We start from the raw sequence: 12,437 nt of genomic DNA, 5'->3' as shown, positions 1-12,437 counted from the left end.
ATGGAAGGACATCTCTAAACGAAGCGGTTGTGAAATGTATCCAACAGGAGTTTTACGGTCTCCAAGCCAATTTGTTCCATTATTTTGCGTTCAATTACACGTCTCTACATGGCTCTGTATAAACATTTTTAACTTTATGCAGTTGATGTGTTCTGATACACAAAAATTACAAAGGTGGCGTGCAGTCTCAGAAACAAAGGGACAGCTTCACTGCTGCTGTCGGGTAGGAAGCTTCAAAATCAACCGATAGCTTCATCTCATTTTTCACCCCTGCAGCTGAAACGTGGCCACACGCACATATAAAAATGCTGAGCTTTGAGGACAAAACCTCTCAAACTGCATTACGTGAAACGTTAGCATCCTAGGAAACTGTAAGGTGTTTTCTTTAAAAAAAAAAAAAAAAAGGAGGGATCCTCCACGGGCAGATACTCCGTGTGCGTGTCAGTGGTCCTACAGGAGAGCAATGGGGTTTGAAGTTCATGCACATATTCGTAAGAGCTCCATGCTCTACAGGGAAGCCAACCAAACTATAGGGTCCTCCGTCCTGGAACCCACGAAGGTGACTGGTTACTAACCAACGCAAGCCAAGATGACATAAATACAGCCTCGCCCTCCTCTGACGTGCGGCCACCGTCCCCTCCCCACATTCCCAGGACCCAGCTGCTCCTCGTGCTGCGCTCAAGCTCCCACGTCAGAGAGGCTTGCTGTCCCAGAATAATGTTCCTCGACTGCGACCACGGTATTTGCACCCCCGTTAGGCAGTGTGGGGGGCTGTTGATGTACAGACCTTACTTTCAAATACAGCTGTTCTACTAATAAAAACGAGTCATGGGGCTTCCCTGGTGGCGCAGTGGTTGAGAGTCCGCCTGCCGATGCAGGGGACGCGGGTTCGTGCCCCGGTCCGGGAAGATCCCACATGCCGCGGAGCGGCTGGGCCCGTGAGCCATGGCCGCTGAGCCTGCGCACCTGGAGCCTGTGCTCCGCAATGGGAGAGGCCACTGCAGTGAGAGGCCCGCGTACCGCAAAACAAAACAAAACAAAACAAAAAACGAGTCATGGGAGAACGTCAGATTTTACTTGGGAAATAAAATTGCTTGAGGATAGTGAGGTGACAACTTAATCCTGTAATGATCCAGAGGTAATAGCCCCCTAGCAGAAGCATCTACTTATGCTGAGTTGTTTGTTTTGGCAATGTCATAATTAAAGCCAGAATCAAACATTCCAGGAGAGAATTTAATAATTAGGAGATTAAGATGGTTCTACCTTGTAAGTCAATCATATAAGATGATTACACAAAAATTAGTGAGCCAGTGGATAGTAAAAGGGGTAATTAGAAAAGTCTCACTTTAAAAAAAATAATAAAAAACAAAATTAGCTCTGCCTTCTACACCACACATGGAACAGAAGGTCTTCTGCACCATCTGGTCAGTGGCCTGGCTGAAGCATCCACCACTCCCTCTTTAAAACGGTACCATGAGAAATCATCTCATTGGGGATCATAAGAAACAATGCCTTGTTAATGCCTCAGTCCCCAAATCTCTAACTTTTATGACAAAAACCAAGACCTGTACTAGAAAGAGTCAATCAGGAAGGGGGAGATGCTGGGATGCAGACAGCGGAGATGATCTGATGGGAGACGAAGGGACAGCTTCACGGGGCCCTGGGGAAGCATCTACACCGTCAGCTCTGGTCAGTACTTCCGGTGAATGGACACAGGACAGGAGAATAACTGGCTGAGGCTGACAGATAAGCACTGTCCCCGGGGGGCTCAGGGGTGGCCCTCCAGGCTCCCGGCGGCCGTGGTACTCACTTTCCATCCAGGCTGTATTGGCCGGATCTGCAACCCACCGGGCAAGGGCACTGTCCTCCTTATGGACTGGACCTTCACTTAAAGAAAACACACCAGAACATCAGGATGTTGAGAATCCCTCCAGTGATTAAAAAGTCACTGTGCAGGCAAATTGGGCACTTTCCCAGGTAGCATTACAGGATACACCAAGTTCAAGATTTTCTCCACAACATGGATAAATAAGTGCATTTGAATGCCTACCACACACACACCACATGTCTAGCACAGCATCCAGTGCAACAAGACATGAAGAAACGCAGTCCCTGTCCCAAGAGGCCTGACTCGTCCTCCTGTTTCTCAGATCTTGCAGAGGGTCCACTATGTGCCCCAAACGATGCTGGGTTGTACGGACACACCCAAGTGAGACTTGGGCCTCTCAGTTCCAGCAACAGGGCAGACTTCAGTACAGCACTTTCAATATTGGATAGAAAAACCAGGCAGGAGATCAATAAGGAAACAGAGGATGTAAACAGCACTACCGACCAACTGGACTCACCAGACCTCTACAGAACACACCCCCCACCAGGCTTAAGAGCTACAATTATAAAACTCTCAGAAGTAAAGGATGAAAAAGCTTCAGGACATTGGTCTTGCCAATGATTTATCGGACAGGACACCAAAAACACAGGAAATAATATGAAAAAATAGATAAACTGGGCTTCAACAAAATTAAAAACTTTTGTGCCTCAAAGGACACTACCAAGAGAATGAAAAGACAACCCACAGAAAGGGAGAAAATTCATGAATCACTTATCTGATAGGGGTTTAATATTGAGACTATATAAAAAAAATATCTACAACTGGGGCTTCCCTGGTGGCACAGTGGTTGAGAGTCTGCCTGCCGATGCAGGGGACCCGGGTTCGTGCCCTGGTCCGGGAAGATCCCACATGCCGCGGAGCGGCTGGGCCCGTGAGCCATGGCCGCTGGGCGTGCGCGTCCGGAGCCTGTGCTCCGCAACGGGAGAGGCCACAACAGTGAGAGGCCCGCGTACCACAGGAAAAAAAAAAAAAACCTACATCCCAACAACAACAAACCCAATTCAAAAATGGGCAAAAGGACTTGAATAACATTTCTCCAAAGAAGACATGCAAATGGCCAATAAGCACATGAAAAGATGCTCAACATCATTAGTCATCAAGGAAACACAAATCAAAACCACCACGAGGTACCACTTCACACTCACCAGGATGGCGATGATTTTGAAAAGCAGGAAATACGTTTAGTAAGCTTGGAAAAATTGGAGCCCTCACACACAGCCAGTGGGAATGTAAAATGGTGCAGCTGTGATGGAAAAAAGTTTGGCTGTTCCTCAGGAAGTTAAACATAGGATTACTGTGTGATCCAGCAATTCCACTCCTAGGTATGTACCCAAAGGAATTGAGAGCAGGGACCTGAACAGATACCTGTACACCAACGTTCACAGCAGCGTTATTTACAGTAGCCAAAAGGTGGAAATGACCAAGTGTCCATCAGTAGATGGGTAGATAAACAAAATGTGGTATATACACACAATGGAATATTACTGAGCCTTAAACAGGAAGGAAATTCCAACATACACTGCAATACGGATGAACCTGGAAAACACGATGCCGAGTGAAATGAACCAGACACAAAAGGACAAATACTGTACAATTCCAATTATATGAGTTACCTAGAGTAGGCAAATTCATAGAGACGGAATGCAGAATAAAGGTTACAGGAGCTGGGAAGAGGGGGGATTGTGGGTAGGGTTTCTGTTCGAGACGATGAAAAAGTTTCAAAAGTAGATAGTGGTGATGATTGCACAACAATGTAAATGTATTTAATGCCACCAGATTTTAAACTTTAAAATGGTTAAAATGGCAAATTTTATGGTATATATTTTTGCCACAATTTTAAAACGAATAATGCAATATACCAAAACCCACAGAATGGTCCACTTTAAATAAGTGAAATGTACTATGGTATGGGAATTATAACTCGATAGAGCCGTTTAAAAACAAAAAAATAAACACACCTACCATGCACCAAGCATGTTCCCATGCTAGGGGGTAGGTGCTCTAAGACTTGGTAAAACCTGGTCTTTGTCTTTGAAGAATTCAATCTAGTAGCAGAAAGGGACACAGAAATAACAGTGAGAGCACAAAGCAGAGCACAATGCAGGTGCGTGCACACAGCTCTGGAAGCGCAGAGGACAGTTTCATGAAACGAGACATTTAAGCTGGGTTTTGAAGGGTGAGTAGGAGTTTGCCTAGGGGAGGGGATTTTCCTGGGAATTTCGAGCAGATGCAACAGCATTTGTGAAGGCAAGTGGCGTGAAAGAAAGACTTATAATCAAGTTAGTTTCAAGAATTGTAGATGAAAGCTGGGTTAGACAAAGTTAAAGATCCTTTCTCCCCCTCGGGATTCTGAGAACCTTTACAAGGTTAAGTACTCTGAACGTCTCTGGCAGGGAGACGGGAGTGGCGCGTCATCCAGCTCTCTGTGGCTGTGGACCCGCAGTTTTCTCTTTTTCTGCAAAGCATAATGTTAACGTCTTAAAGAGTCCTGGTGTTCAGGAAGACCCGATCTGGGGTCCCTGGGTGAGAGGGGAGAGGGTACGGAGGACAGAAGGACCACGGGGTGGGGGAGGGGGCCTGGGCAGTAAGAGCCTCGGAATCACTGCGCACGACGTTTCAGGAGAAGGTCAGGGACTCAGAACATCCGCGGAAAATTAGTAAAGATACCTGTTTGTTGGATCCTCAGAACTCAAGGAATTCAACTGGCTGTCTTCTGCTCCTTCCTGTGTCTCTGCCAGGAAAAAGAAGAAGTTCACATTGTCTTACGCCCGAAAGAAATGTTGAGGAAGTTGCTTTTTATCCTCAAAATGGTTTCATATTTTCCTTTCTTATCAATGAGAGGTTTACCTTATTGTGAAGATGATCAACTGACAGATTTAAGATTTTCAGTTTTTAGATCAAACGTATTCAAAATAGGATTATGCCAATAAAGATGTTAATTAAAAAAAAAAAAAAAAATAGGATTATGATGAAGAGTGACACCCAAAGGTCTTATGAAACTACCTGAAATAAAACGGTGCCCAAAGAAACCAAGCTAGAGAAACACCCTAATTATCTCCTGTTTCTTAAGTATTCATGGGAATTTGCAATTGTGATTTACTTGAAAATGTGTCTACATGACAAGCTCAAAAGATTCTCAAGAAAGAAGTACTGAAGTTGGTGATATCTGACAACCAAACTCCCTGTTTTCCTCAACTGTCTTAACTGGGAAGGAAAGAACCCTCTTACTGAAATTTCACACAAATATGTCCTGCTCATGCTTCTGTGACGCCAATGTCCTCGGGGCTACTCCTGCCCATCAGGACGTCCACACCTGGGACAGTCCTCACGGTGCGTCCCAGCACAGAACATGGAAGCAGAGCAGGTGAGAGAAGGGAAAACTCAGCCGAGATGCCTTTACTGGGCTCATTCTGAACAGAACCGACTGCACTTCTCCAGAGGAGGGATGGTTTGTGTCTTCAGCTGCCCTCCTGACCTGGACGTGCAGGGGGTGGGAGGCGAGGAGGGAGTGGCAACTGCCCACGGGCTTCGGCCGGGACAACGGTGAGCTGCACACTCGGGCCCCGGCTGCTCCCACAAAGCACCGCAGCCTGCGCAGCTTATGGACAACCTGGAGGCTGGACGCGCAAGGTCAAGGCGCTGGCAGGTGCGGTGTCTGCTGAGGTCCCTCAGCATAGGTCCCTCTATGAGGTTCATAGACCATCTTCTCTGCGTCCTCACTTGGAGGAAGGGCTGGGGGCTCTCTGGGGTCCTTTATCAGGGCCCTGAACCTATGCGTGGGGGTCCATCCTCATGACCTCATCACTCCTGACACCGTCACCTTGGGGGTTAGGTTTCAACATGTGACTTTCGGGGAGACACACACTCTCCCTTTAAACCTAAAAACTGAAGCCCTGCAGAAACAGCGGATGCTGAAACAACGCAGCCAAGGGGCATCTGCGAAGACGACGGAGGCGGCTGTGTAAACCACGTCCTCGAAGCTACACGCCTGCTTCTTCCCGCTAAGTGGAGGTGAAAGCCGTGACTCACTGAACCAAAACCCCAGTCACGGAGCTGGGCCCCCTCAGCACCCCGGCCCCTGACAGCCAATATCACAGGTACGGGGACAGGCTCCCTGCACCTGCCCGGCTCCCTGCGGAACCTCCTGATTCTCCCGACTCCTGCCCCTCTCCCGGGTCCCCAGTGCGCCTGCTACACACGCACGCACACGCACACACACGCCCCAGGTGGGCCGTCTGCCCTGAGAGACGGAGAGCACCTCTGCCCTCCCCCCCAACCCCGCCGCCCCGCCAGGTGAGGCACAGGTGTGGCAACGCTACCTGCGGGGCCCACGGGGGTGAGGGCAGGGCTGGAGTAGGCAGGCAGCAGCAGGGGCAGGCCGGAGGGCACGGCGTAGCCGCAGGGCACAGGCACCGAGTACCCGCTGGGCACGTGCAGGCCCCCGCCCTCCCCCTCGGCCTCCGGGTCCGGAGGCGGCGGCTGGTCCTCATGGAGGGGCGTGATGTCGATGACGGAGTAGGGGTTGACTCTCGTCGGGACCCCGGGTCTCAGCGGTTCCGCCAGGGCGTCTGTGTCCGCTCCCGTGCCATTTTCGTGTCCTGAGGGTGAGAGGAGCCCGTGGCAGACACCCGGCCGTCACGGGCACGGCCGACACACCCCAGGCCTGGAAGCACTGTCCTTTGGAGCATCGGTGGGGTCAGCGCGACCTCGGAGGCAGGGCACGCAGCCTGGCTGAGCCCAGGGAGGCTCCTCCAATGAGGCGAATGGGTGACACGCTGCCAGAAGCGGGGGGGTCACTAACCACGTGGAGAGGTGGGGACGGTCCCAACCAGACCATCGGTGAGTGAATAAAAGTCACCAACTCCACCCCCAAATTTTAAAATATAAATTAAACTTCTACATTTCATCTCAAACAGCATTATTTTGAAAAAATGTTTTATGCAACACAGTGACAAACTGGTGAGGCCATTTTTATTAGAAAATAACAATACCTGTTTCCTCCAAAATATAAATAGAAAGGTAGGTAGACAAGACTGAAAATCACGGAAAATAGAAAACAAATAAGAGAATCTCGGCCAAACTTGAGTTAAGTCATTTCAGTTCACATCGTATCACAGAAACATCACACATCTCGGGCTCCCGGACCCCACCTTCCCCAGGACGTTCCAACCCACAGGTGGGCCGGCTGGTCCCTGGGTGGCCCGAGGACGCACCTGATCCGGCCGCGGTGCTGGTGGCGGGGATGGTGGTGTTGGCGGCGGGGATGGTGGTGTTGGCCGCGGGGATGGTGGTGTTGGCCGCGGGGCTGTCTGCTCCCGTGTCCCGGGCCTCGGGGGCGCCCGGAGCCCGTCTGTCTGCTTCTGGAGCTTCATCTACGCCGTCGAGATCCAGCTGTTCCCCCTCCTCTTCCTCATTGTTGTTAGTGTCGTACTTGACTTCATTCTCTGAAGTTTAAAGTAACGTAAACCACAGTGTTAGCGTTACCGGGAAAACGGCCTCCACGCTCCAAAACACACCGCAGCCAAAGTCAGCCAGCGATGAGCACCCAGATGGGCACCCGGAGGTGCTGGCGGCGCCAGGACACGCCCTCCCCGCATCCCCCGCCGGGCTGGCCCACTGCCTATTTTTTTTTGTTTGTTTTTTTTAGGGTACGCGGGCCTCTCACTGTTGTGGCCTCTCCCGTTGCGGAGCACAAACTCCGGATACGCGGGTTCAGCGGCCATGGCTCACGGGCCCAGCCGCTCCGCGGCATGTGGGATCTTCCCGGACCGGGGCACGAACCCGCGTCCCCTGCATCGGCAGGCGGACTCCCAACCACTGCGCCACCAGGGAAGCCCTGACCCACTGCCTTCCTACTGGGGAGAGTTTGTGCCATCAGGCTTTGGGGCAGCGATCTGGCTTTCCTCTCAAAAGGACCCACAACTCACAGTCTGGAAAGAAAAAAGTAGGAGAGACAGAAAGGAAGAGAAAAAGCACTTCCCACACTTTACACCTGGACTGAGAACCCCATTCGTAAAAATCAACTTGGAATAACATTAAATAAACCACCAGGCGAGGAGCAACGTGTAACTCAGAAGTTCCTACGCGATCAGTGTGATTTCATCCCTTCTGTTCATGCCGGCGGGCTGCGTACCGTCCTCACGGTTAAAATCCACAGCTGTGAGCTACCTGTGTCCCCTTGGTCATGAGAATTCTTTCCAACACTGCTTTCTTTGGGGGAAAGTGAGAGGGGATGCAAGGATTTGCTGATATAAGGGTTTTTACATGACAAACAATAAGATCCCTCATGCAGACTTTTAAAAGAAAAAAAAAAAAAGTCAGTTGAATTTAAAGGATCAGAACATTGTTCCTGCCATAATCTCAAATCACTAGGGGGTGACTTTCTTTAAAAATCTTTTTCAGGAAAAAAAAATGCACATGCTGGAATTAAAATGTGAAATGGCATTAAAATCCTCTGTGTCTATCTGAGTTTTCTCTACATTATGTATATAAATACTAAATAAATTACACTTACAAATGTTTTGTTCTAAAAAGAAATGGGTGAAGGTGGTCACGGGAGAGCCTGTGTCTCAGGTCCCACGGCTCATGTTTCATTCTGTCCCCTCCCAGATATTTTAGAGCCCATTTAGTGCAAGATATTGTAAAGCTTTTTTCTAACAATTTTCATAAATTCACTTGTAGGTATATTTTATCTAATTCTCAAAGTCTGGCAGTTGTGCGATATAATCTCAAACAAGAGGTTTGACAAGAGAAAACCCCAGCATGTAGTTCGGAGTCCGTGCTCGCGAGAATCTCAACACTGCCCGGCATGATTTGTTGTTACTAAGTCAAAACATAAGCTACTTTTTCCCCTTCACTTTTGTCAGGGTATTTAATTGGTATTATTTCCCTGTCACGTGTATTTGGCAAACGTGAATTTAAGGAAATGATTCAGTTGTCATTTAAGGAAATGACAACTGTATTTAGAAAACGTTCTGGAAAATTTTATTTTTCTGTCTCAGAGATTTTTTTTTATTTTTTTTATTTTTTTTTTTGAGGTACGCGGGCCTCACTGCTGTGGCCTCCCCGTTGCGGAGCACAGGCTCCGGACGCGCAGGCTCAGCAGCCATGGCTCACGGCCCCAGCCGCTCCACGGCATGTGGGATCTTCCCGGACCGGGGCACGAACTTGTGTCCCCTGCATCGGCAGGCGGACTCTCAACCACTGCGCCACCAGGGAAGCCCTGTTTCAGAGATTTTTTGCTCTAATATGTGTTCGCCAGTTGACTTCAGTGGATAAACTGAGTACCTAATGATTTAGCAACAAAAAGGAGAGAAAGAGGCGGCAGCTGCAGGGAAAGCGGGGTGGGGTGGGGGAGGGAATCCATCAGTCCCAGCCCAGCCCGGCAGCCCGCAACTCCTGGCAGAAGTTAGGACCAAAGGCCACAGTCCACACAACTGACCAGGAACCCCGGGAATCAGGATGGGCTGGCTGGGGTCCCTGGCACTCCCAGTGGGAGAGCGCTGGCCGCAGGGGTCATCCCTCCTCTGTGAGCAGACAACCCTCCAGGACAGCTGAAAACCCATTAACACCTTTTAAAGATATGCCACAAATTAACACTTCAAGGGAAAAAAATAAAAGAGTATTTGTAAATTCAGAGATCGGAGCTAGGCATGTTGTTCCTGGGGCTGGTAAGACCATAGCTGATTACAATATGCAAGCTGAACCCGAGATGTGCTTCTCTTTATTTCAGATGAAGGCATTTGTTTCTTAATTCCTCTTACTGTTATGAAGGAGAGCTTTAAGAAGCAACAGGCTGCACACAGCCCCACCAACAAGGGGCTATTCACAGCCCGTCCTCTGCTGCCTCTAGGCTCTGCGTGTCACAGCTGGGACCAGGTCCCAGGGCAGCAGGGTGGCGGAACAATGCCGCCCCCTGTCACCCGCTGGCACGCCACCCGCTGTCCTTCACTTCTGCCTGAGCTCGTCACCGTCACCGGGCACCTGGTGAGGACTGTCCCGAAGCAGCAGGAACATGGTGACATTGCTGACTTCCTTTCTTTTTCCTTTCAAAAGACTCACTTTTCTTTTGTTTTGCTATTAATTATAGAAAAGCTTTAGCTGGTAGTGACTTTACCATCATCAAAGTGTTGAGTTCTGCATCCTGAGACATCCTGGACCATCTTGTAATACAGTGTTTACATCCCGGAGCATCTTCTAACTTGACTCTCTGAGAGCCTCCAGGGGCCCCGCCTCTAAGAGCTTTATGGATGTTACCTCCTGAGGGCAGGGCTGCTCCAGCTGTTATCCCAAAGGAGAAGGAAACCGAGGCCTGGAGAGATGCACACATACCCCCGGTCATCCGCTCACGCACCTCAGGGACCACGCTCAAACCCGAGCAGCTGTGTGCAAAACCCTCGAAGCCGCGGGCTTCTCCGCCACACCCCACCTCCTCCCAAATCCCACTTTACCCGATTTGACTTGTCGCCAAGGAAGCTTCTGGAAAAGGCACAGGTGCCTGATGACAGGTAACGATGGACATGGATAGCGTTACCTCACCTGAACATGTTATTGACACTGTGCACAGGACACTATGCAGCCACTGAGAATGACAGCTGTGAAAGCTATGTGGTGACACGGAAAATACTTGTAAAGTTTCAAGTATGACATAAAAATGTATACTCAACAATCTTAAAAATGTAAATTCAATGGCTGCAATTATGCAGAACAGAAATATGAGGGAAAAGACAGAGAACAGATGAAAACACAAGTGTCCCAGTGGTGCTGGGGAGAACGGACCTCAGTGATTTCCAGCCCCTCTGTCATGTTCAAGAGAATTTTTTTTTTTAAGATTTAATTTTATTTATTTTTGGCTGCGTTGGGTCTTTGTTGCTGCGCACGGACTTTCTCTAGTTGCGGTGAGTGGGGGCTACTCTTTGCTGCGGTGCTCGGGCTTCTCCATGCGGTGGCTTCTCTTGTTGCGGAGCACAGGCTCTAGGCATTGCGGGCTTCAGTAGCTGCGGCACGCGGGCTCAGTAGTTGTGGCTCACGGGCTCTAGAGCGCAGGCTCAGTAGTTGTGGCGCACGGGCTTAGTTGTTCCACGGCATGTGGGATTTTCCTGGACCAGGGCTCGAACTCGTGTTCCCTGCATTGGCAGGTGGATTCTTATCTACTGCGCCACCAGAGAAGTCCCTCAAGGGAATTTTTAAGAGGACAGTTTCATTTTCACAATGGGGGAAATTATACCTAAAGCATCACTGAATCATCAAAAACGATGCCAGGCTGTTATCCCCATTGCTAATCGTCACAAGTGTTAACTACCCAGAAAGTCTTGTATCAGAGTATAATCATGTTTAAGGCATGGTACTAACATGTTTAAATCGTGGTCTTAGCCCTGGGCTGTCAACCAGGAAACAGCCATCAGCCCGGGGAGATGGAGCTGGTCCTCTCCCGGCATCCTCAACACCCCACGTCGGTGGGACCTCCCCAGGCTCCCCAGAGGAAACCTCCCAGGCGGCCCATGTAGAAGGTGGTCCACGTAGAAGGTCCCACCTTCTCCCAGCTGCGAGTCACCTCCCAGCTAAGAGGGGGACAGGGTCGGGGGAACAGGGTCGGGGGAATCACCTGCCTGGGGACAGGGTCGGGGGAATCACCCGTGAACAGCCTGGCAGGACTGGCTGCACCCCGGGAGCGACAGGCCTTGCCGGTGAGACTCGCTCGCGACCGTGAAGACAGCAGGCGAGCAGGGCCCAGGAGCACCTGGTGCTGGAGCAGCAAGGGGTGGGGGGGCAAGCGGGCCACTGCGGGGAGAGGACGGACGGCGCTCGTGGGAAAGGGCGGTGAACTCTGCTCGGCCCTCAGCGCCCCTCCAGCCCCCCGAGGGACCCTTCGCTCTCTGCACCCGTCCTCTTCCGTCTTTATTGAGGCATGAGTGACAAATAAAAACTGTGTATTTACGGCGCAGGACTGGATGATTTGATCCACCTGTGCTCTGTGAAATAATCACCGCACTCAGCCTCCACCCCACACAGGTACCGCCTTCTCTCTTCTCTGCTTTTCCCGCCGGCAGAACATGTAAGCTGCCCTCTCAGCAGACAGGCCTGAGCATCTCATCCCTGCGGCTGGAGCTCGGACGCGGCCTCCTGCCAGCTGAGTCCCCGCACAGGCCTGGCTGCCACCTCGCGGTGTCCGGGCGTCTGGCCATGCGCTCTGGGCCGAGGTCTGTCCCAGGCTTGCAGGCCCGCCCGCCAGGACGCGGTGCTGCTGGGCCAGGCCCTCTCCTCCCAGGACCAAGCGCAGAGGTGCCTCTGGGGGTGAAGGTGGACGGGCGTTTCTGCAGAACTCGGGGCGTGACTGGGAGGCCGAGCCCCTGGGGGGTGGGCACCGGCGGACACCGGGCGTTTGCCGAGAGCTGGGGAGGCAGGCGTGGCCTCCTCTGCGGAAAGCAGACCCTGTGTCCTGGAAGGACAACGCACCTGCCACCAGGTTTGAACAGCGCGCACGTCACCCACAGTCCTAAAAACCAGGTGCAGGTGCTTCTGGGCCTGCCTTTTGTATTCTGATGTCCCC

The 12,437-nt window shown here is 50.9% G+C and overlaps 1 protein-coding gene across 3 annotated transcripts in view; it reads right to left on the bottom strand.

Moving 5' to 3' along the window:
* ARHGEF10 (Rho guanine nucleotide exchange factor 10) overlaps positions 1-12,437 on the bottom strand; it is a 73,961-nt gene that overhangs the window by 60,489 nt on the left and 1,035 nt on the right. For 2 of the 3 annotated variants that reach the window (XM_069540306.1, XM_069540307.1), the window contains exon 1: positions 1,811-1,883. In XM_069540306.1, coding sequence (XP_069396407.1) covers positions 1,811-1,817 — 7 coding nt within the window. In that variant the 5' untranslated portion in view covers positions 1,818-1,883. Of the gene's footprint in view, positions 1-1,810; positions 1,888-4,555; positions 4,620-6,207; positions 6,487-7,101; positions 7,333-12,437 lie in introns of those variants that run through there. The other variant, XM_060001518.1, reaches the window with a different exon arrangement.

The sequence above is a fragment of the Delphinus delphis genome, chromosome 21 (assembly GCF_949987515.2).
Source record: "Delphinus delphis chromosome 21, mDelDel1.2, whole genome shotgun sequence".
Taxonomy (NCBI): domain Eukaryota; kingdom Metazoa; phylum Chordata; class Mammalia; order Artiodactyla; family Delphinidae; genus Delphinus; species Delphinus delphis.
This window is presented reverse-complemented; position numbering and strand designations above follow the sequence as displayed.